This window comes from Balaenoptera acutorostrata, chromosome 4 (assembly GCF_949987535.1).
Source record: "Balaenoptera acutorostrata chromosome 4, mBalAcu1.1, whole genome shotgun sequence".
In the NCBI taxonomy this organism is placed as follows: Eukaryota; Metazoa; Chordata; class Mammalia; order Artiodactyla; family Balaenopteridae; genus Balaenoptera; species Balaenoptera acutorostrata.
Genome location: NC_080067.1, coordinates 80,498,929 through 80,520,694, shown reverse-complemented (window position 1 = coordinate 80,520,694; position 21,766 = coordinate 80,498,929). Strand labels below are relative to the sequence as shown.

The following is a 21,766-nucleotide window of genomic DNA, read 5'->3' as shown; positions in this document are numbered from 1 at the left end:
AGAACAGTATCCCACTGCCCCCTGTTTAGCTCTGGATGTGCCTCTACTCCTTTGATTGCATGTGAACTGTTCCTCAGAAAAGGGATTAACAAACCATGCAGGCTGGGGCAGGCAGCACCCCAGGCCACACTCTCTGCCGTTCAAGGTCTTGTTTGATTGTGAACATCAAGTGCTTTACACCATTCCAGGCTGTATCTCAGGAAGAACAATGAGTCAAACGCTAAAATATTTACTTAAGTCCAAGGACGAGTCCTTGCAGAAGCCCTGAGTTGTCTAGGGCTCCTGTGGCTGAATTTTGTCTGTGGTGTGGCTTCCTATTCAGCGCAGGTGTAAACCCTGAGGGGGAGAGCAATTCAGAGTAAAGTGCACAGGACTGGACAGGGACCTACCACGTGCAGGGGAAGGTATCGGGGAACCTGCTCTTCCTCTTTGTGGAGAAGAGAAATTGGCCCTCGAGAGAGGAGGAGGTATGCCTCAGGCTGTGGAGCCTGGGCCAGCCGGGCAGTGAGGAGAAGAGGCTGTGTGCCAGCAGACACTCAGGGGCAGCCTTGGGGGCAGGAAGGGGCGTCCCGAGGCTCAGGGGAGGCTGGCACTCGTCACCTCATCCATCCCTCTCCCCAGAGGGTCAGAGGCGATTGCTCAAGCCCCACTCACATCCCGTGGCAACTGAGCCACACCGACCAGCCTCATACTGGAGTTTAGATGTCCCAATTTCCCAGGTGTTTTTTGAGCTGGAAATACCATCCTTCCCTCTGCACTCAGCCCCCTGTGTCAGGCCATCACTTTCCCTCGTACCATGAATGGAGATTAAATTAACGAGAGTTTTACTGCTTTGCCTGTTTCTTTTTTTTTTTCCAAGTTGACAACTTCCACTTCTGTAATGTCTTAATGTTCCAAAACATCTGTTTGTGAACCAGCAACATCAGGGATGCTAGCACGGCCCAGGAGGATTTCCTAATTAGCAGCTGCTAGAGAGTCAACTCCTCGCCACCCACCCCGTGATTTGGGGTTTTTCAGCTTGCATTGTTCCTGAGCAGTGTAGTGGGTGTTTGCGGGGAGTGTGCCGTCATCCAAAGAGGCGATTTCTTCCCGGCGGCCCGGCCGCCCCCATGCTGCACCATCTACCGCTGCGGTGGCCCCACGTCAAATGCCGCCAGCTACACTCTCGCTTCTGGGGCACAGTGTTGAAGCACAAGCGCTTTATTTTCGTTTCCCTCCATTGAGATTCAGATCTCACCACCCAGTGCTAAGTGTTTTCACCTGTGTTATCTCATTCGATGCACGTGACAGCTGGTCAAGTAGGTGTCATGGCACATGGAGAGACTGAGGGGCAGAAAGATTGATTGTTCAAGGTCACAGGCTCAACAGCAGAGAGAAAAGAATCTGAATCCAGGTCCCCTTCCATCACACCCCCACTTATTCGGTGACACGGGGCCTCCAAGGCACTAACCAATGAGCAGGGCCAAAGAAAGTCTCACCAGCCTCCAAACTTCAGCCTTAAAACCAACTGCACTCCCTGTTTCTAAGAGGAACGAGATGGTGCCTATCACGTGGGCTTTGGAATCGGACAGACTTGGCTTGACAGCAGCTGCATGTTATTAGCTGGAAGACTGATCAAGAGGACTTCTAAATTAGCTTCTAACTCAGAGATGAATTTCACGGGTAATGAAAAGAATGATAACAAAGAAGTAGTGCCTGGATGGAGAATGAATTTATGGGAGAAGAAAAGTCTGTTTTCAAAATATGAAGTTTGGGGTGATATTATAACTCCCAGGTGGAAATGTCTGACAGGCAGTTAAGATGTGGGCTATTGATCAGGAGGAAGGACAAAGAGGTGGCAGATGAAGGGGAAAGTAGGGGTCAAGGACTGAATTGAGGGGAAAACTTGAATTGGGCGGGAGGACAAGAGCCAGTGAAAGACACACGGATGACAAGGGAAGGATAGGATGACATTAAAAGTAGGAGTCAGGAAGGCTGTGCATGCAGAGATACAGCAGAGAGAGGCCATGCACACCAGGCCTGCAAAAGTCCAGAGATGAGTCAACCAAAGTCCCCAGGACTTTCCCGAGTGTTGCTTGGAAGATGGAAGATGAAGGTCAGATGGCTAGGGGTTAAGGTTCACGAGGGAGAGGTTCTGGAAGGTCAGTAAGACACTGACCCCTAGCTGTGGAATTCCCCATTCCTGTCCCCCCACCCCTTGGAGCTTTCCTGGGATCCTCAACTTGCGAAACACTCTTCAGAGTGCTGTGGAGCTAGGTGCCTTGAATCTGCACGGTTGTATCTTAGAACTATGATCGCAGGTTTCTTTGTAATTTTAAAAGATTTTCCTAAAATTCAATTGCTCACACAGAGAGGGAAGAAAAGAGACTTTAAAAAGAAAGAGAGACTGCAACCCCCCCCCTTTCTTTTTAATCCCTTTGGTGTGACGGATGTGGAAACCACAAGAGGAGGAAGGTACTGTTCACAGGAGCTTTAAGGGAGAAGGAAATTAGGCTCCTCTTCTCAGAGAGGAACTGAAGAAATCCCACCCGTTCACAATCTGCAAAGCACTTTTTACAGGATAATTTCGGGGGGGGGGGGCTAAGTTATCCTGTTAGATCCTGACATTCTGAGTGGCAGGTAGGCTAGGAATTCTTGCCCCATTTTATAGAAGAAAAAACTGAGTGAGGCTCAGTACTGAGGTCACTTGCCCAGAATAACCCAGAAAATAAGTGGCAGAGCAGAGACTAGAGGCCAGCTCTTTCATTCCAGTGCCCTTCCTAATTAACACACCCACATGGACACCAGTATGGACCAAGAGAGAAGCTCAGCCAGCTCTTCCCAAGCTAACGTATGGTGTGTGTGGCCTGCTTCGCTAGCTAGCACCCACAGGGCTTTGCATCATTCATTCTGGGCGGAGTTGGGAAATCGGCTGGGTGGTCTGTGGTGCCCCCATCCCTCTCCAGAGGCGACCTCTGTCCTTAGGGACCCCAGCAACCAACTACTCTGACCCTCACATGACAGGACTGGGGCCCAAAGGGGTAGTAACAGTTCCAAATCCACAATGTGGTCAGTGAGTGGCATTTATAAATTTTTTTTAAATGTTCACTTTCACACTCATTAGGATAGCTATTATCAAAAAAATGAAAAATAAGTAGTGTTAGCAAGGATGTGGAGAAATTGGAACCTTAGTGCTTTGCTGGTGGGAATATAAAATGATGCAGTTACTGTGGAAAACATTTTGGTGGTTCCTCAAAAACTGAGACATAAAATTACCAGATGTTCCGGCAATTCCACTGCTAGGCATATATACAAAAGAACAGACAGCAGGGAATCAGATACTTGTATACCCATGTTCATAGCAGCATTATTCACAATAGCCAAAAGGTGGAAGCAACCCAAGTGCCCGTCAACGGGTAGATGGATAAACAAAATGTGGTATATGCATACAATGGAATATTATTCAGCCTTACAAGGGAAGGAAATTCCGACACATGTTACAACATGGGTGAACCTTGAAAACATTATGGTAAGTGAAGTGAGCCAAACGCAAAAGGAAAAATATTACATAATTCCACTTATCTGAGGTACCTAGAATAGGTAAAGTCATAGAGACAGAAAGTAGAATAGAGGTTAGCAGGGGCCGGAGGGAGGGAGGAATGGGGAATTATTACTTAATGAGTTTCTATTTGGAAAATGAAAAAGTTCTGGAAATGGGTGGTGGTGATGCTTGTATAACATTATGAATGTAATCAATGCCAGTGAACTGTACACTTAAAGTAGTAAAAATGGTAAATGTTATGTTACATATAGTTTACCGCAATAAAAAATACATTTACTGAGCATCAACCACACACAAGACATGGTAGAATCTGCTCCAGGGAGCTTCCTGCTTCCAAGAGAGCTGAACCATGGAAATAAATCCCTATGATGCTGCTGGAGCGAAGGAAGTGGCCCAGCAAGGCAGAGGGGGCGCCCGGGGAGTCTGGAAGGCACAGCGCTAAGACCAGAATCCCATCCTCCCTCCCCCAGCTGCCGCCCCCTCCTCCAAACATCCCCGGCCTTCCATAGCAGAGCCCTCACGGCCTCACTGTCTGCACCCCAGGAATCCTCCAGATGAGGGGGATTTCAGGCCAGATGGCCAGCGGCAGGATATTTTGGGGCAGGCAGGAACCTTGGGCGCTTGGGGGGAGGGTGGCTGCAATCTCACCAGAAAGGCAGCCGCCTACTCAGCTCGGCCACTCTGGGCAGTGTTTTGAAACGCTGCGCTGCTGCGGATGTAATGATTCTGGGTGGAGGACATTTAGGAGCCAAATGAGTTTGTGTGAACAAAAGACTCAGCTCTCGATCTGGACTGTCCAGGGCTCTCGGGGAGTTTCGTTTCCTTCCTTGTTCTTACCCTGAGAGGAGCGGCCCCAAGAAAAAACATACACATTGAGAAGTGTTTGGACTTAAACTCCGATGATGTGATTTTTAAAAAGATTCCCCTGGAACAGCCCCTCGTAATGCAAAGCATGAAGTTTACAAGGCACATTATCCTCCCCTCCCCATGAGAGAGTCAGCTTTTGTCCAGATGACCATCCTCCAGGACAAAGGCTGAGCCGTGACCCAGAGTCGGCTGACCTGGAGCCCCTGGGGGTGGGGTCAGGCTTCCAGAAAGGGAATCAGCCCTGAGGCGGCCTCAGGGGCACTAAGGAAAGAGGCTGCCTATCCAGGCAGGAATGAAAGATGAAGGACCTTGGTGTGACCTCATGCTCCTTGCTTTAAAAATAATTCTATAGGTTTAAGGGGAAAAAAAGACCTTGAGAAACAGCCCTAGGGTCAAAGGTCAGAAGATTCCCATTCAATTAAATAAGTAAACAAAAAGGCTTTCTCTGGGGGGCCTATACCTTGTGCCTCGGTTTTCTTTGCCCCTCTTACCCTCTGAAAAATAAACACCCATGGAGGGGCTGAAGAAGAGGCTCCTTAGCAGAGAGGCAGTCTTGAGAAAGAGGCCGAAGCAAGCGGCGCCAGAGGCGAAGGTTGGGGTTGGGGGGGGGCCCGGGGAGCCAGCCTCCCTGCCTCCCGCGAGGTCACCCTGACATTCGCTCACACCCAAAGAGGAAGCCTGGTGGCAGGGCTCCACCAAAGGAGGCCTGCCAGGTTAGTGAAACAATAAAGAGGCAAGGAAAACATCCTGGTTCCGAGGAGGAAGGGGGAGAGGCGTGGGAAGGGGGCAGGAAGCGCCGCTACCGGGGCGGCGGGCGAACTGAGCCAGACGCCGGTGCCTTTAGACGTTCTGGGGTCCATTTACTCCACTGACTTGTGAGAAGTGGCCCGGGACTTTAAGGAAACCAGAGAAGCATCATTTGTCTGGAAAGTTTACAGCATTAGAAAATGTACACATTGGACTGATGTTGAGGCCTGGACTGGGGAAGGGGAGGAAGGTGGTCGCCAAGGTCACTGCCTCTCAAGGGATGGGGGATGGGGGTCGGGGGTGGGGTAGGGGGGCTCAGCGTGGCAACGCCAGGAGCCCACAGGGGTTTAAGTAAAATCTATTTCAGAAGATACATTAAAGGTTTACTGATAGCCTTTTAAAATTAAGATTGGGAAACATGACACTTTTAAAATTAAGATTGGGAAACATGACACTCTATTCAATCATAACCAATATTTAAAAAATCAGTTGTATGCCATAGACAGTGAAGAGAAAAGATAAAATAGAGGGAGAAGAAAGGAAGACAGGAAGGGGGCTGGAAAGAGAAATAAAACAAAAGGGAGAAATTTACAGAGGGAGGGAGAAATAAAGGTTTTTTAAAAAGATGCCCACCAGAGTAGGGTCATGATTGGCTATTATTATGGCAGCCCAAATGAGGGGAGCACTTGCTCCCTGCAGGCACGCGCTCAGCATTTCACAGGGACTGTCCCAGTTAATCCTCTTGGCAATCCTGGGAGGTAGGCACCATTATTATCCCTATTTTCTGATAAGGACACTGAGGTATAGTGAGGTAAGTAAATTGGCCAAGGTTGCACAGCAAATAGTAGCACTTGGTATCAACCCAGGTCTATCTGACTCCAAAGACCAATTTAAAAAGACAGAAATAAAGAATGAAGGATAGGAAAGGAAGGAGCAAAACAAAGACAGCTTCTGAAAGAGAAAGCAGGGAAGGGCTGAGGAGGACCTCCTGGTGTGCTTCCAGGATGACCTCCAAGGGACTCCAGGGTCCACACTGCGGCTTCACAACCCAAATGGGGTAACACACCTTGACAGCCTAGGTCGCCCACTGTCCAAATGGAATTACGTGTACTTAATTCCATCTGATTAACAAGTGATGGGATTTAGGAGGTGGAAGGAAGAAAGGGAGGAAGTGAGGATGGGAGGAAAGAAGGGAGGGAAGAGTCCACACTTATTACCTGTGAGTGAGAAAAGGCAATGAGACAAAGATGATGGAGGTTTTGAATGTGCAATGGAGAGATTAACAGGACCATTATCAGGCAAAGGGTGGTAGGGTCTAGGGGAGGAAAGGGCGACATGTCTGCGTTTATAACCGCTATCTGTGCTGTTGAAAGTGAAGCAGGATAAACGAATGTGTCAACGTCTGACTGGTGGCTGAAGGCTTGGAACTGGGTTTCTGCAGAGAAGAAAGAGGAGGATCTCCCCCTCCGAGAAAATAGGTGAAGCCCTGCTGTCTTCCCTCCATGCCTTCCTTCCTGCAGTCCTCCTACCTAGAGTGCCCTGCTTCCTTCCCCTTGGCCTTCTGGCAAAATGTGACTCATTTCTCACACCCAGCTCAGAGGCCACCACCTCCAGGAAGCCTTCCCAGAGACAACTCTCTCCCTCAACACCACTGTTTTACCTTGTTATACAATTATAACTTATATGATCCCATTTCTGTGTCCCTTATGAGAGACTGTGGCTCACAGGAGATGCTCAATAAATGTTCACTTCACTGAGTTGGAGGGACAAGGCCAAGGGCAGAGCTGTGAGGAACATCCCATTTGGTGGGAGCGGCAGAGATGGGAAGGAGCTATTTAGCCAGTGCCAGCTGAGAGGACAAAGAGAAGGAGGCTTGAAAAAGGCCACTGAAATTTCCTAGAATGTTCTCCCACTTTCTTCTCACCTCCTGCATCTACCTTCTCCATAGAGCCCCACCTCACTTAGAGTAATGACACTGCCCGATGTGTTCCAGGGAAGCATTCATGACTAACCCATACACAGCACATGCATGTTTACAAAGCTCGTCCATGTGGATTGATTCATGTCACCCCTACAACAACACTGTGAGGTGGACACAACTGGTATTATCCTCTCCATTTTACAGATATGGAAGTTGGCTCAGAGATGAAACTGCTTGCCCAAGGTCACAGTCAGTTCATTGTATTATAACTCATTACTTGCTATGTCTACATTTAAACATGTTTTCACAGTCATAATTATATCTGCTTCTCCTCAAAAGCCTTGTTAAGGAAGCAGAATAGACATTATCATCTTCATTTTTAACATAAGGAAAGGAAGACCCAGAGATGTTAGGCAGCTGCCCAGTGCCACATACCTAGAAAGCAAAGGGGTTAAGAGCAGAAGTCCTCTGACCCCGTCACAGCCCTTGAGCCACCACTGGCATCTGTCTTCCCAGCTCTGCCAGCGGCATTCCATTACCACAAGGCACAAGTATACTATAAATAATTCCTAGCAAACCACAAGAATTCACCTACCCAGTGAGTCTGATCCCCTTCAGGGAGGTCCCATCAAGACCACACTTATTCCAACAATGCTGTCATTGCTCGAGCTGTTTTCTAAAAATCTCTAATTTTCAATAGAGCCTGCAGAATATTATTCTCTTGAGTTTCCTGGATAACGACAATTTTTTCATCCTTTGATAAGGCGTTTAGATTATTTTGGACACAGACACAAATTCAAAGCCCAATCTAGTGACTGATGAAGGCGATCAAAATGAGTGAACCCATTTTGGATCCAGGAGGAGGTTTAACTGCAGAAGTTCAGCAGTGAGTCGCTTGTGCCCCACACACTGGTTCTAAAGGTAGCTCCTAACTCCTTCAAACACTTTGGAGGCGTGTCAATAACCTCCAAAGGTTCTGACCTGGAGGAGAACACTCATTGGCCACAGAGGTCCAACTATGACTGATTTTTCAAAGGCTTATTATTTTGGAGTCACATATACCTCATATTCTGTTTTTGTTGAATCCTAATAGCTTCACGTGTGTTAACTGGGTCTCCTCAGATGATTATAGGCAAGGGCTGTGGCACTGAGTTTTTCTGACTTCAAATCTTGCTCTTTTCTCTGAAGCTAAGGAGAGAGAGAGAGTTCTAGAAGACCACAGGTGAAGTTGGCAGGGGTCCAGGGTAAAAGCGGACTAGGTAACAGAGGTCCTTGGAAGGTGGCCTTGAGCCCTTTGCATTCAGAACTTGTCTCCTGGCCAATGAGCCTGGAGGTGAAGGGTGCGTTGTCACCAATACAATGGTCAGTATTAATAGACACTGGTTTCAGGAGAGTCATTGTGGCCAGTATTTATCAGGCACCTCGCAATCTGCTCCACAGGGGATTACGACACTATATTCCCTGAGCAGGGGCCTATTAATAGCCCATTTGACAGATGAGAACCTGAAGGCGCAAAGAGGCTGAATAACCTACCAGGGTCCCACAGCTGGCCAGTGGCATTGTTAGGGTTTGGACTGAGGCTATCTGACCCCCCAGCCAGGACCTCCCCAGGTCTGTGACTGCAAAGCCAGGAGGGCTCTCATCCACACCTGGCACAAGATGATCCCAGAAAGTCTCACCCATGGCATCAACGAACGTCCTGGTGGCCCCAGAGGCTACAGGAGTGACAACTCATCCCCACGTTGAAGCTGCTTCCATCTCCTCCTACCGCCCGGGGAAGGAAAATGGAGTGGTTTTCAATACTAGCCTAACATATGGTAATCACTAGTCACGACCTTTCCCAAAGAACAAAAATCCCACCAGATTACAACTGGGTGTCCCTCTTCCGTATCCTTGCGACTCCTTCCTCCAACATGACCGCCTCAGTTCAGAGGCCCAGGATGGCGCAGGGCCAGCTGGAGAGCTTGACCTTGGCCTCTGCCCTCTTCTCGTCACCCATCTTCCTCCCTGGTCTTCGCCTCCCAACTTATCAAAGACATCGAGCAGAAACTTGTCAAACTCATCAAATCCATCTCCTTGCCTCCAGCAGCCCAGCTCCCTCCCAGCCCAGGGAGGCAGGGTCTGCTGTTATTCAGGGTCTCCAGTGAGTTGAGAGCCTCCCCTCCAGCACTCCCAACAACTCCAGGAACTGGGAACACAGAGCCTTGCCCGCTTCCTACACCACCTGACCTGCCAGCTTTCCTCACACACTCACATGGCATGAAGTTCACGTCCCCCAAACCAAAATATAGCTCAAAAACAATGTGTGTATTTTGAACAGCCTCTGTAGCCTTGCCGGCTCCTTAAGAGATCTTATACCAGGAGCCCTCGACCACGTGGCGGTGCAGGTGCTTCTGCAGTAGGACCCGGGCAGTGGTGGCCGCAGGCTGGACAGGGTCTGTGCTGGGCGCTAGGGCACAAAGAGGGGTAAAATCTACTGCTTCCTCCCGAGGAGCTGCAGGTCTAGTGGGCTCACAAGTGCACATTCAGAGCCACCGTGCGGCCCTTCCCTGTCCCTCACACAGGCTCCGAAAGCTCCTGGACCTCAAGCTAAGGAGCCTGGTGTTGAACCTCCTCACATTTTATACCAGCATCAGGGAAGTCGAGAGGTGTTCACAGGATAAAGATGGGCCCTCTCAGAAAGGGAGCTTTTAGCATGGGATGGACCATCATTTCATAAAGAAATGGAGGCCCGGGGGGGAGTGATATGCCCAAAGTCACATGGTGACTAAGTGGCAGAGCCAAAACTTGACCCCGGACCTTTTGGACCAGTTTTCACCTCTAGCCACTCCAGTTGCTGGAGCACCATTTCTACCCCCAACTACAGCTCTGTCACTGTGATGGTTGTGAAACTGCTTCACCAGTTTCTAGAACCTTTCCAGGAATACCTATGTCTATGAGCTGCAGCCATCACATCATTCATTGGACGCATCTGGATTTGTCAGATAATCTCCCAATCTAAGGGGACCTCACATCTTGCATCGCACCCTGAACAAAGAGACCAAAAGTTTCTGAGCACAAAGTGAAATTACTGACTCTGGCTGGAAATCAACCAGGGTAGATGAGGCAAAAGAGTGAGAGCCCTAAAACGAAATGGAGAGTCTTCTTTTTCCTCCTTATTTTGGACATAAGCCTATCATTTAATGAATAAAGATGGATCTTCTAAGGTCTTTTCTAATCCTGAGGATGCAGGATTTTCTGAACGTAAAGAGAATTCTCAAAGTGCTGTTATAGACTCCAAACAAAACACTAATTTTGCCCAGTACTCCACAATTTAAGGGATCAATTATTGCCAATGAACTGACTCTAATTTAGAAAGATGCAAAGTCCCTGTGGCATTCTCTTGCCCCATCCCTAATTCTGTATTCTAGTTCCTTCTAAAATACTGTACTTCCCTTCCGTCTGGTCACTTAGCCAAGGCACTGTGCTAGGCTACCTCCCTTCCCAGATGCAGGCTCCCTGGACACAGAGTGGTGGACAGCTTGCCAGCCTGCTCTGGAGGGACCCACTTCCCTCAGCAGCGTCCACCAAACTTCCTGCTTGTCAGATGCCCTGCACAGTCAGTCACCCACAGAAACATCTTCTCCTCAACTGCTGGTGAAAGTATAATTTGGTACAATTCAAAGGGGCCATTTGGTAGTACTGCCAAGGATCTTAAAATTGTCCACATCCAGGAATTAACATGCAGTAAATAATCAGATATAAATGCAAAAATCTTTGCACAAAGATATTTAGTCACAGCATTATTTATGACAATGAAAAACTGAAAACAGTCTACATATCCAATAAAGAAATAGCTAGAAAAAAGTTACCATATAGTGGAATAATATCTTTTCTGGATATTCATACAGCTATACACATGGATTGATATGTAGATAGATAAATGGATAGATATAGTTAGATAACTTTATATTCCATGTAAATGAGAAATAATAACAATTGCTAATATTTTAATACACTTTTAGTAGTTGGAATATAGGTGATAATTTGTTGCTTTTACTTCTCTATAACTTCCAAATGTTATATGATAAACATATATTAACCCTTATAATGAGGAAAAAAAACATTTAAAAAGGAAAGACAAGCATGCAGCTTGGAAGTACTGAATGCTAGCACTTTATCCTGAGCCTAAGTTAAAAATGTCACCTCATGGCCTCACTGTTGACGGACAGCAAGCCAGGCATCTCTGGCCTGAGGGTCCCTGCTCTGGCAGGGGAAACAAACGTCAGGGAGGAGGGGCCCCTGCCTGATGAGAGGGAAGCATCCTCACCCTCTGACAGCTCCTGGGCCAACAAGGGAAGGGGCAACACAATAAGCAAAAGGCGAACACTCTGGGGCTTCCCTGGTGGCGCAGTGGCTGAGAATCTGCCTGCCAATGCAGGGGACACGGGTTCGAGCCCTGGTCTGGGAAGATCCCACATGCCACGGAGCAACTGGGCCCGTGAGCCACAACTGCTGAGCCTGCGCGTCTGGAGCCTGTGCCCCGCAACGGGAGGGGCCGCGATAGTGAAAGGCCCGCGCACCGCGATGAAGAGCGGCCCCCGCACCGCGATGAAGAGTGGCCCCCACTTGCCGCAACTAGAGAAAGCCCTCACACGAAAACTAAGAGACCCAACACAGTCATAAATAAATAAATAAAAAAAAAAAAAAAAAAAAAGGCGAACACTCCCGAAACGTGCATCCAAACCCTTGTCTCCAGAGATCCCGCCGCAGCAGCTCCCCAGCCACGGACCCCGACCACACCCCACCCCACAGAAAGGATGCAGGCCTCTCTGCTCCACCAGCAGCCCCTCTGCCCTCTCCCTCCCCTGGAGAAGACTGTCCAGTCCACTGTCCCACTGCACGGGGGGGGGGTGGGGTAAAGCAGGGGGGAGGTGTTGGCTTGCCGACCCTGTGTTTTGCTGATCCAGGAACGTGAGGACAGCTCCGTCACAGAGACAGTACTGCAAGCATGAGTCCCTCTTCCCACTTCCCACTCTCACATCTGAAGCAATCATTTACTCCACAAATCCATGAGTACTTACCACGTGTCAGGCCCTCAACTAGCCCTGGCTTCCCGCCATCTATTCTCCACATCACTCCTCTGCTTAACACCCCTCCTGGGGCCTAGAAGACAGTCTGCCCTCCTCACCGCCTTCTCCTGGTCCCACATGACCCAGTCACCGTGGCCTTCCTTTCTCCATCCTGAAACCTGCAAGCTCGTTCCAGCCTTGGGGCATTTGCACTGGTTGCTCCCTCTGCCGGCAAGGCTGGTTCCACTACAGCCCGGGGACACCCTGTGCCTCGTCTCCAGGACAGCAAGGAGCTGGGCATGTAGAAACAACAGTCTGGTGGGTGAGGACGGGGAGTGGAGTGAGAAGAGGCCAGAGAGCTAACAGGGTCAGACCTGCGGACCTCGTGTGAGTTTATCTCAGCACAACGGCACAGCCGTCGGAGGGTGTTCAGCCCAAGAGTGAGGTGACCTGAATTACATTTTAAGAAGATCACTCTGGCTCCTGTGAGCATGAAGTAGAGGGAGACCATGAGTGGATGCAAGGAGAACAGAAGAGAGCAGCGGAGATGAAGAGGGCAGATTCGGGATATATTCTGGAAACAGAAGCAACTGGAGTAACCACACATACACACACACACACAAAGATGTAGAGGGTGAGGACAAAAAGCATGGAGGGTGGCTTTTAGGCTTCTCCTTTAAGTAACTAGGTGGATGGTGTTGCCAACTCCTGACATGGGAGGATCTGGGAGTCAACAATGGGTTTGGGGGTGGGAATCAAGGGTTCTAGGTCTCTGACTTTCTTCCTCTTTCACATCACTGTTAAACTTTGCCCAGGGAGACCAACATCTGCCGTCTCCCACACGGTAAACAGGCTCCTTCCTGCTCTCCTAAAGGCTCCCGCGAATTCTCAGAATGAAAGCCAGGGGCCTGCCCTCAGCCTCATTCTCCCCATCCCCCTTTCCTTTCAACTGGGACAGTACCCAGCTGAGACAAGACCCAGCAGATACACCTTAGCTTACACGTTCCTTCACAAACCATCGCCTTTTTTTTTAACATCTTTGTTGGAGTATAATTGCTTTACATTGTTGTGTTAGTTTCTGCTGTATAACAAAGTGAATCAGCTATATGTATACATACATCCCCATATCTCCTCCCTCTTGCGTCTCCCTCCCTCCCACCCTCCCTATCCCACCCCTCTAGGTGGTCACAAAGCACCGAGCTGATCTCCCTGTGCTATGTGGCTGCTTCCCACTAGCTATCTATTTTACATTTGGGAGTGTATATATGTCCATGCCCCTCGCTCACTTCGTCCCAGCTTACCCTTCCCCCTCCCCATGTCCTCAAGTCCATTCTCTACGTCTGCATCTTTATTCCTGTCCTGCCCCTAAGACCGTTGCCTTTTATGCATACACTGTGCACTAACTCTAATCACCTGCGCACCCACAGCCAGCCCCCGAGCTGCCAGGCCCTCACGGCACCCTCAGGCCGGCCTGACCCCCTGCCTGGCACTGCTTCTTCCTCACCATCTATGCTGGATGTTCTCCACCCGGTCAGAGCTGGCTGCCTCTTCTCCCGTGACGTTCCCTGCTGCTGGGGCTCACCCTCCAGGCTGAATCAGCCCTGACCTCGTCCGAGTTCGGTTCTGCATTCTCAACTGGCTTCACTGGGACAGGCTGCAGCCTTTACGGTGAAGGTACCTCACCTGACGCAAACCAGCTCCTCTCCATCCACCGCGCCCCATCGTCCCTGCAGCCAGGTGGTCACCGGGTCCTCCTGCCTGGGCCCCCGCATTGCTCCCTTTCAATTTCCGCTCCCCTACGTTCTCGTCCTGCTCTGTTTTCACCCTTTTCCTCCCAGGGTGTTGATATACTGCCCACCAGCACTCTGATATCTCTGAAATTACTGCTGGGCTGTAGTAAGGGCAGATCTGTATGTGATTCATCCACGAGGCTCCAGCACCAAGCACACTGAACACCGAACAAGAAAACGATACTGCTCCTTTCTCACGAGCCCTCAGGGGCTCCTCAACGCGCATGAGACAAACACGGATGCCTTCCCAATCTGACCCAATCCTCCTTTCTAGTCCCGTCTAATGACTCCCGTTATGCTGCAGCCTAACTAGTCTCCCCAGGTCCTCTCCCCCCACCTTCCTGGCTGTTAACCTGCATTTAAAATATCCTGAGCGGGGCTTCCCTGGTGGCGCAGTGGTTGAGAATCTGCCTGCTAATGCAGGGGACACGGGTTCGAGCCCTGGTCTGGGAGGATCCCACATGCCACGGCGCAGCTGGGCCCGTGAGCCACAATTGCTGAGCCTGCGCGTCTGGAGCCTGTGCCCCGCAACGGGAGGGGCCGCGATGGAGAAAGGCCCGCGCACCGCGATGAAGAGCGGTCCCCGCACCGCGATGAAGAGTGGCCCCCGCTTGCCGCAACTGGAGAAAGCCCTCGCACGAACCGAAGACCCAATACAGACAAAAATAAATTAATTAATTAATTAAAAAGAAAATCCTTAAAAAAAAAAAAAATATCCTGAGCGTTTCAGTATTTGGGATTTTGCTGATGTCAATACCCGCCTCTCTGTCTATCCACATCCAAACAACTCTCTCCTTCTCCCCAACGTGTCTCCCGGGGCTGCCGGCCCCATCCGTCTCTCCATCTCTGCGTGCTGCAGCCCATCTCCAGCCCCGCCATTCCCTGGGTCAGTATGATCTCGTGACACTTCTTCACCGATGAATCACTCGTACATCATCATTTCACTTTTTAGACATTTGGATCTCGTGCTCCAACAAGACTGCATGCTCGCCGGGGGCACGGCAGGCTTGCACCTCACCCTCCCTATCACCTGGCACAGCTCCTCTCACAGAGAAAGAGCTCTGTACAGATTTTCTGATTTACAGATCAGTCAAACGTGATGCAGACAGAGCCATATACCGCACTCCAACAAAAGAAGAGAGAGAAGACAGGACAGAAACATCTGCGTTTCTATCTACTCGAGATGCACGATGAGTGGGTAGAAGAGGGCATAGAAGTTAAAAAGAAAACAATTTTACAGCCTCTGAATAGGGTACCATTTGACGTCTCCTCCTACTGAAGAAGTACTCATAACACTTCCTCAGAATACCAGCCCTGTTCCCAGGAGAGCCCACTGAGAACATCACCAATTCATTTCAGTTTGGTTGCTAATGAATGTAGCTACCTCTGGCATCAATAACCTTATGGATTGGCATAGAAACAGGGCGTAATTCACAATCTCCAAATAAAATACCATCTTACACATGTAGAAAGACTTGCAGTCCCATCTTCTATTAGATCTCTACTCTGCAGGTTGTCCCCACTACTGCTGCCATCTCCTCGTTCTCTCATTCCAATCCTAGTCCTTACTCTCGAAAAAAGGGCAAGAGCAAGGATCCGAGGAAGAGAGGAAGAAGAACGATGCACTGGAGAGGATCTTAGAGATCTAGGCAACTATCACCCCATTTAACCCATGAGAAAACCGAGGCTGCATGATATTGTGGAAAGAGCAAACAGATTTGGTCAAATCGATTTAAATTCCTCCTTCTCCATTTACTGTCTGATCTAACATCACCAGGCTTCAGTTTCCACGACTGTAAAAGGTCAGTAATATCCCTCACAGGGTTGTTCTGAGGGTTAAATGGGACGAGGAATAAGTTCCAACCACACAGGTGCTCAAAGGCTAGAAGCCAAAGAGGGAGCAAAACTGATCTCCTTCCTTGTTGCTTCCTTCCTTAGGATTCTTGAAGGGGGGCACGTTTATTGCAGCTGAAACCTCCCGTTCACACAAAAGGGGGTGGGGACAGAGGGCAGCCACTGAAGGAGGCACTAAGGGCTCAGAAACTTCAACTGCCATCTGTGCTTTGCTTTCTTTCTGAGCAGCTCTGAGACAACAGGCCAATTCTGAGAACACCGTTTTCAGCCAGCTGGGCAGGGCTGCTGGAAGGCAGAGGGGATCACTGGGAGGGCAGAGGCTCCTTCCCCAGCTGTCCAGGACTAGGGGTGCAGTAACTGGCTGGCTGGGCAGCAAACACCTTTCGTTCTCACCCTACCCACACCATTCAGCTCTCGGGCAGGAAATAGCTGTTCAGCATTTGCAAGCATGAAGTTAAAAGGACCTGGCTTTTAAACACACACAGGCCAGGGTGAGTCCCTTTCCCCACATCCCTCCTTCTATTTGGGGCACCCTCCATCAAAGCAAGAGGGCTTCTCAGAAATCCCCACCACCACCGCCGCCAGCCTCGGCCAGGACATGCCCGGAGGAAAGCTCTCTCTCGTGCCAGGGGGCTGCCTCCTGCCCGGCCCAGGTCTTCACTGCACTGTGTAAGGGTTCCCCTTCAGCGAAAGCTAAATGACAAGTTGGCCCACAAAGTTACAGCAATTCAGGGGACAGCTATGTAACAGCCCAGAAGGGGCTGGGCTCACAGCGCTTCCTTTCCTCTAGGGAGCTGCATTTTTCTCAGATTATTATTCCTCGGTCTGGCTGCTCAGCTCCTTAGCGTCATTTCCCCTTTGGGTGGGAAAGTGCTTTCCTTCTGCACTGATTTTCATTATGACTTAGGCCTCCTCCTCCCCACCCCCGCTCATCTGTGGATCTCACAGTGAAAGCACGGACTGAGAAGTACAAAAGTCAAAGCGTATCAACTTAAGCACTCAGAACTGTGGCTCGGAAACCCTGAGTTGTTAAAAAAAAAAACAAAAACAAAAACAGCAAGAAAAAGGAAACCTCGAGGACTTGGCATCCTCTCTACCTCCACTGGCTGAAACACCAGCAACAAGTTTAGCTTAACAGCCCGCGGGTGACAGGTGGGTGCAAAAGCTTAACAAAGGCCAAACAAAGGGGGGCAGTGCTGCCATCCAGGGACTTAAGGTCTAAGGCAGGCAAACAACCCACAGACAGAACACAAGCACGGTTACTTGGGGCTAAAAATGGCCCCAGGGAAGAAAAGGACATTCTCTGGTCCCTGCTGTTGACATCATATTTGGAAGCCCAGGCCATGAGGACCAAGCACTGACCACCAGCATCTCCGCAACACAAGGGGCTACAGGCAGTTTCCCCAACGATCAAACGAAGCACCTTATTTGTAAGACTCAGAGCTCATAACCAGCAGCAAGCACCTCCCCAAACATTAAAAGATTGGTGCAGAGCCTGGGTGGCCATCTGTCAGCGGTGCTGAGAGGGCAGATAACCACATGGGACGCTGTGTGGACCAGAGGGCTTCCGGAAGCCCCTGCAGTGTTGAGACTTGGCCGCCTTGGGAAATAACTGATTGTACCTTGTGATACATGGTGGCCGATCAAAAAGGGTCCAGAGAAAATCTCAGAGGTTATTAGGAAACTTGGACTCACTGAAATCACTTGATGCTGACTTTCTTGTTCATTGTTTCTTCTTCCCTCTAAGTGATGTTATGTGGGCCACCAGAACAGCAGCACAGGTCCTGCCTGAATCCTAAGCCATGTTAGTAGCTTCTAGAAGTTTTCAATAGGTAATCAATTTCCTCTTTTCTCATCTCACCTTCCTAACATCCTACCTGAGATCTCGCCTCAGCTCAGGTGAAGTGCAGACACTCCTTGGGTGGTCTCTGTGCACAGTGCAGGGGAGGGGGTGGTGGTCCCAGGGGAGATCCTCTTAGGTAAGAGAAGTTTTGGACAACCCCAGCTCCTGCCTACCTGCTCTCTGGGACTCTCAAGTGCTTTCCTCCAGAGCCTCACGCACCTGAAACCTCCATTGCTCTCACCTCCCCAGATGAATCTTTGCAACCGGGAAGGTTGCAAAAGCCAAGATTAGCAGTTACCTGCCACACCTGTGAGGAAGTGTGGCTCACATATGGCGGTCGGGGCGGAGGGGTGTCTGTGACCAGCAAGGGAGATCAGCCCCAGCTCTTACCTGCTGAGTCCCTAAGCCAACTGCCTCCACTGTCCCTCTCCCCGTAACACCTAGCTCTCTATGATGTGTGGGGATTCTCAGCCACAAGAGAAGGAGGGAGACTCCTGTACCAGCCTCATCCAGCCAGGCCCCCCACAAGTCAGCATCCCTCCCACCCCTCCACTAACAAGATCAGGCCCTACAGCTAAGAAAGCCTGACTTCCAGCCAGAGAAACTGCTTTTAGTTCCTGAGATGGCCTCAATCCCCTGCACTCCACTTCCCATTTAGAAGACACACAAATTTCTGCACAGTATTCTTTGGTTACTCTTGTAGTGTGAGAAAGCCAGGAAATATTGTCTTTTATGTTTTTGATTCCTTCCTGTGGAACTTAAAATGATGGATGCTGTAAGTCACCTAGAGTTGCAGTCATGGTGACTGTGTCTCTCGTAGGTCTGGAAGCTTCTTTCTCCTCTCTCTTCCCTTACAGTTCCTCAGTGTCTCAATCTTGTGCCAGTGATGGAGAAGTTCACGAGGACAAGGCATTTGCAATGACGGGATTACTACTGAATGTGGAATTGAGTTTTTGCTGGAGGATCTGAGTTTTTTTTTTTTTTTTTAAAGCTTTCTTCTTATTTAATTAGAGGAAGCATCCCTAGGTGCAATGAAGCAAGCTAATTCCTATCCCAGAAAGTTTGTGTGATATGAGAGACTTAAATGAAGTATCCATTAGAAAGATGAAATCTTTTCAGCCTTCACCTAAACTCCAAGACAATACCTACTGTTTCAAGCGACCTGGCTTCTCCGGATAACCCGCGAGAACATATGCCTTGTGTCACTCACAGGAAGGCAGTGGCTTTACACCACCGCATTGCTGGCTTTGTTCAAAGCACTTTCCACTTATTTTTACTTTCATTTTGTCACATCATCACCAGGAGGCTGGGAAGAGCAGGGATCATTACTTCCATTTCACAGATGGACAGACTGAGATCAAAAGAGGTGACATTCCCTAGGTCACAATGGTATTACGGTTGGAATTCCACTCGGTCCTTAGGTCCTTAGCATTTCTTGCAGACCCAAAGAAGGAATTGGATAAAAAGGTCCGGAGGAGAGAGGGCAGGTCCCTCTGAGTGGACAGGCGGGGACTGTGCATGAAGCTGCAGCTCACGGGGAAAGGAAAGGGGAGGAAAGGCTCGGGGACAGCCCTGTGGCAGCGTCTGCCTTGCAGGGCTTCACCTTGGAGCCCCACCTCCACACAGTTCCTGGAGTCTCTCTGCTTTAGAGAGAGCCAGCAGAGTGTTTGGTTTCCAACTACATCCTTTGTCCTTTACAAATATCCTCAGGGCTAGAACCCTTTTTTAAAAATCAGTTATTTACATTTGAAAGTCAGGCTCTGTACCAGAAGAGGCCCATTTCTGTACCTATAGGAAAAGAATGGGATTGGGGAATGGACCCGTCGGACGTTATCACCTCCGAAGTGGGAGAGGTGCTTTGTGAAGGTGTGGATTTTTTTAAAATTTATTTCTTTTAAGGTAGGTGTATATGGGGTCCGGGGTACACCATGGGAGATAAGTTTTCTTCCAAGGGGATGGGGGGAGAACAGGATGGTCACACCCCCAAGTCCAGCCACCCGCGAAAGCGGCTAGGAAACCACTCTCCCGGCTCGCTGCCCTCCCCCCCGCCCGGTCCCAGCGCGCCCCGGGGAAGCGGAGCCCCCTCCGGGGTCGAGCGGCGCCAGGGCCTAGGGCGGGGGATGCGGCCCCGGGCGCGCCCACGCCCCCAGCCCGAGGCTCGCGCGGCGCCAGTCCCCGGCTCTCACTCACCCGCGCTCCTGCCTCCAGGTGCCCGGCCCGAGGGTCCCGGCCGCGTCGCGACGCCCGGCGCAGGGGTCGTCTGGCGGTGGCCGGGGGGCGCGGGCCCGTGGCGCTCCGGGGGCAGCGGCAGCTCGCGCTCGGGGCCGGTCTCGGGCGACCCCGCCGGCCCCGCGCCTCCCGGGGAGGGCGACTGGCCCCGCGTCCCGGGGGCGGCCGGCGGCAGCAGCAGCAGCAGCGGCAGCAGCAGCAGCAGGAGCGGAGGCGGCGGCGAGGCCATGGTGGCGGCGCCCGCCCGCGCTCACATGCCCGGCGCGCGGGGCGGGCGCGGGGCCGGCGCGGGTGCGAGGGAAGCGAGCGGCGGGTGCTGCCCGGGGCCGGGGAAGTGAGCGAAGTGAGACTGCGAGCGCGGTCCCCGCCTCAAAAGTTGTGGGGAGCCGCAGGAGGGAGGCCGAGGGCCGGGCGGGCGCGGCGGAGGCGGCCCCGGCGCCGCTACATGCTGATTAGCCCGGGCGGGTCGCGGGGCGGGCGGCTCCTCCTCGGGTTGACATCACCGGCCGAGCGCGGCCGGGCCGGGGCGGGGAGAGGGCAGGAAGGGGGCGGGGGCCGGGCCCGCGAGCGCCGGCCTGGGACCGTGGAGGGAGGTCCTAGGAGCTGGCAACCTCGGGCACACACACACACATACACACACACACACACACGCACCGCCCCCTCCCCCCGCCCCCAATTAGTATTGCACACACACACACACACACACACACACACACACACACGCCGCCCCCTCCCCCCCCCGCCCCCAATTAGTATTGCCCTGCCATGTGCAGAAAATTTAGAAAATCTGAGTCTTCCGAATCTGGAACCAGAATTTCCCAACTCCTTAAATGCACAGTCCATGGGTGAAAAGCAGGTGCTGGTGAACATAATTAGCACCAACTAGATCATACAAAGCGCTTTGCTATGCGAGAGCAGTGGAACCTGGGGCCCTGCTCCCCACCCTTACTAATCTGACACCCCCCCACCCCTCCCACCACCTCTCCTCCAGTCCCCAGGGCTGGGGCTGAGCTGGCGGTGGCCAAGCCTAACACTTTACCCTGCAGCCAACTCGGGAGTCATCCTATGCCCCTCCCTGCGCCCTCTCAAGCCCGGATTCCATCCGCATCCCCATCCCACCACTGCCTTTGGCTCACACCAGAGTTCTTCAGAAATGTCACCGCCAGGACACCCAAACAGGCTGCAGGGAAAAGAAAACTGTGAATTCAGGCAGGGCTAGGGCAAACTCATATCCGGAAAAGGGCTGCAGATCGCAAATTAAACAGAAGGATGCACAGAGATCCCTGAATTTTAAATGGACACTTCCGGAGGAGAGATTCAGAGATTTCGTGTAAACAGACTTTCTTGGTAAATAAAGGATAAAATGTCTAAATTTTTGGACTGTAAGCCTCTGCATTTCTAGGTGAAGAAAGAAGGGCTCAAAATGAAAGAATAACTTGCTCAAGATTCTGAAGCTAGACCCAAAGATTAAGGGATTTATCTGTGAACGACCATGTGGCATCATTAATTCTGTCCCACAATTATGAATTTGCAATAATCCCGATAAAGTCTCAACTGAAATGAATACTGGAGCTCCTTGGGGATCTCGTCAGTTCCACTGGGGACCATGTCTGACCACCAGATGCTCGGGAAACGATGAGTGTGGACTTCCCTTTCAGGCCTGTCTCCACCCCATTTCTCTGCTCCTCTCAGTTGCTGTCTCTGAGCCCCATGACTTCCCCTTCAGGTTAATGAGCAGATTGTGGTGTCCAGGGCAGCTGCAGATGGACCCAGGCCCACTCTGGTGATTCAGTCCAAGTGAGTCACTTGGCAGAAAACATAAAGGATGCTCTCTATGTACAAGCTCACCTTAAATTGTGGAGTGAGGAGTAACGATTTGGTTTTATTTTGTTTTGTTTTTAAAGAACCACAAAACAAACCCAA

General features: G+C 50.7%; 1 protein-coding gene across 4 annotated transcripts in view; it reads right to left on the bottom strand.

Moving 5' to 3' along the window:
• HEG1 (heart development protein with EGF like domains 1) overlaps positions 1–20,298 on the bottom strand; it is an 83,271-nt gene extending 62,973 nt beyond the window's left edge. For 3 of the 4 annotated variants that reach the window (XM_057545339.1, XM_057545337.1, XM_057545338.1), the window contains exon 1: positions 19,805–20,298. In XM_057545339.1, coding sequence (XP_057401322.1) covers positions 19,805–20,072 — 268 coding nt within the window. In that variant the 5' untranslated portion in view covers positions 20,073–20,298. The remainder of the gene's footprint in view (positions 1–19,804) is intronic. The other variant, XM_057545336.1, reaches the window with a different exon arrangement.
• Positions 20,299–21,766: the final 1,468 nt, after the last annotated feature.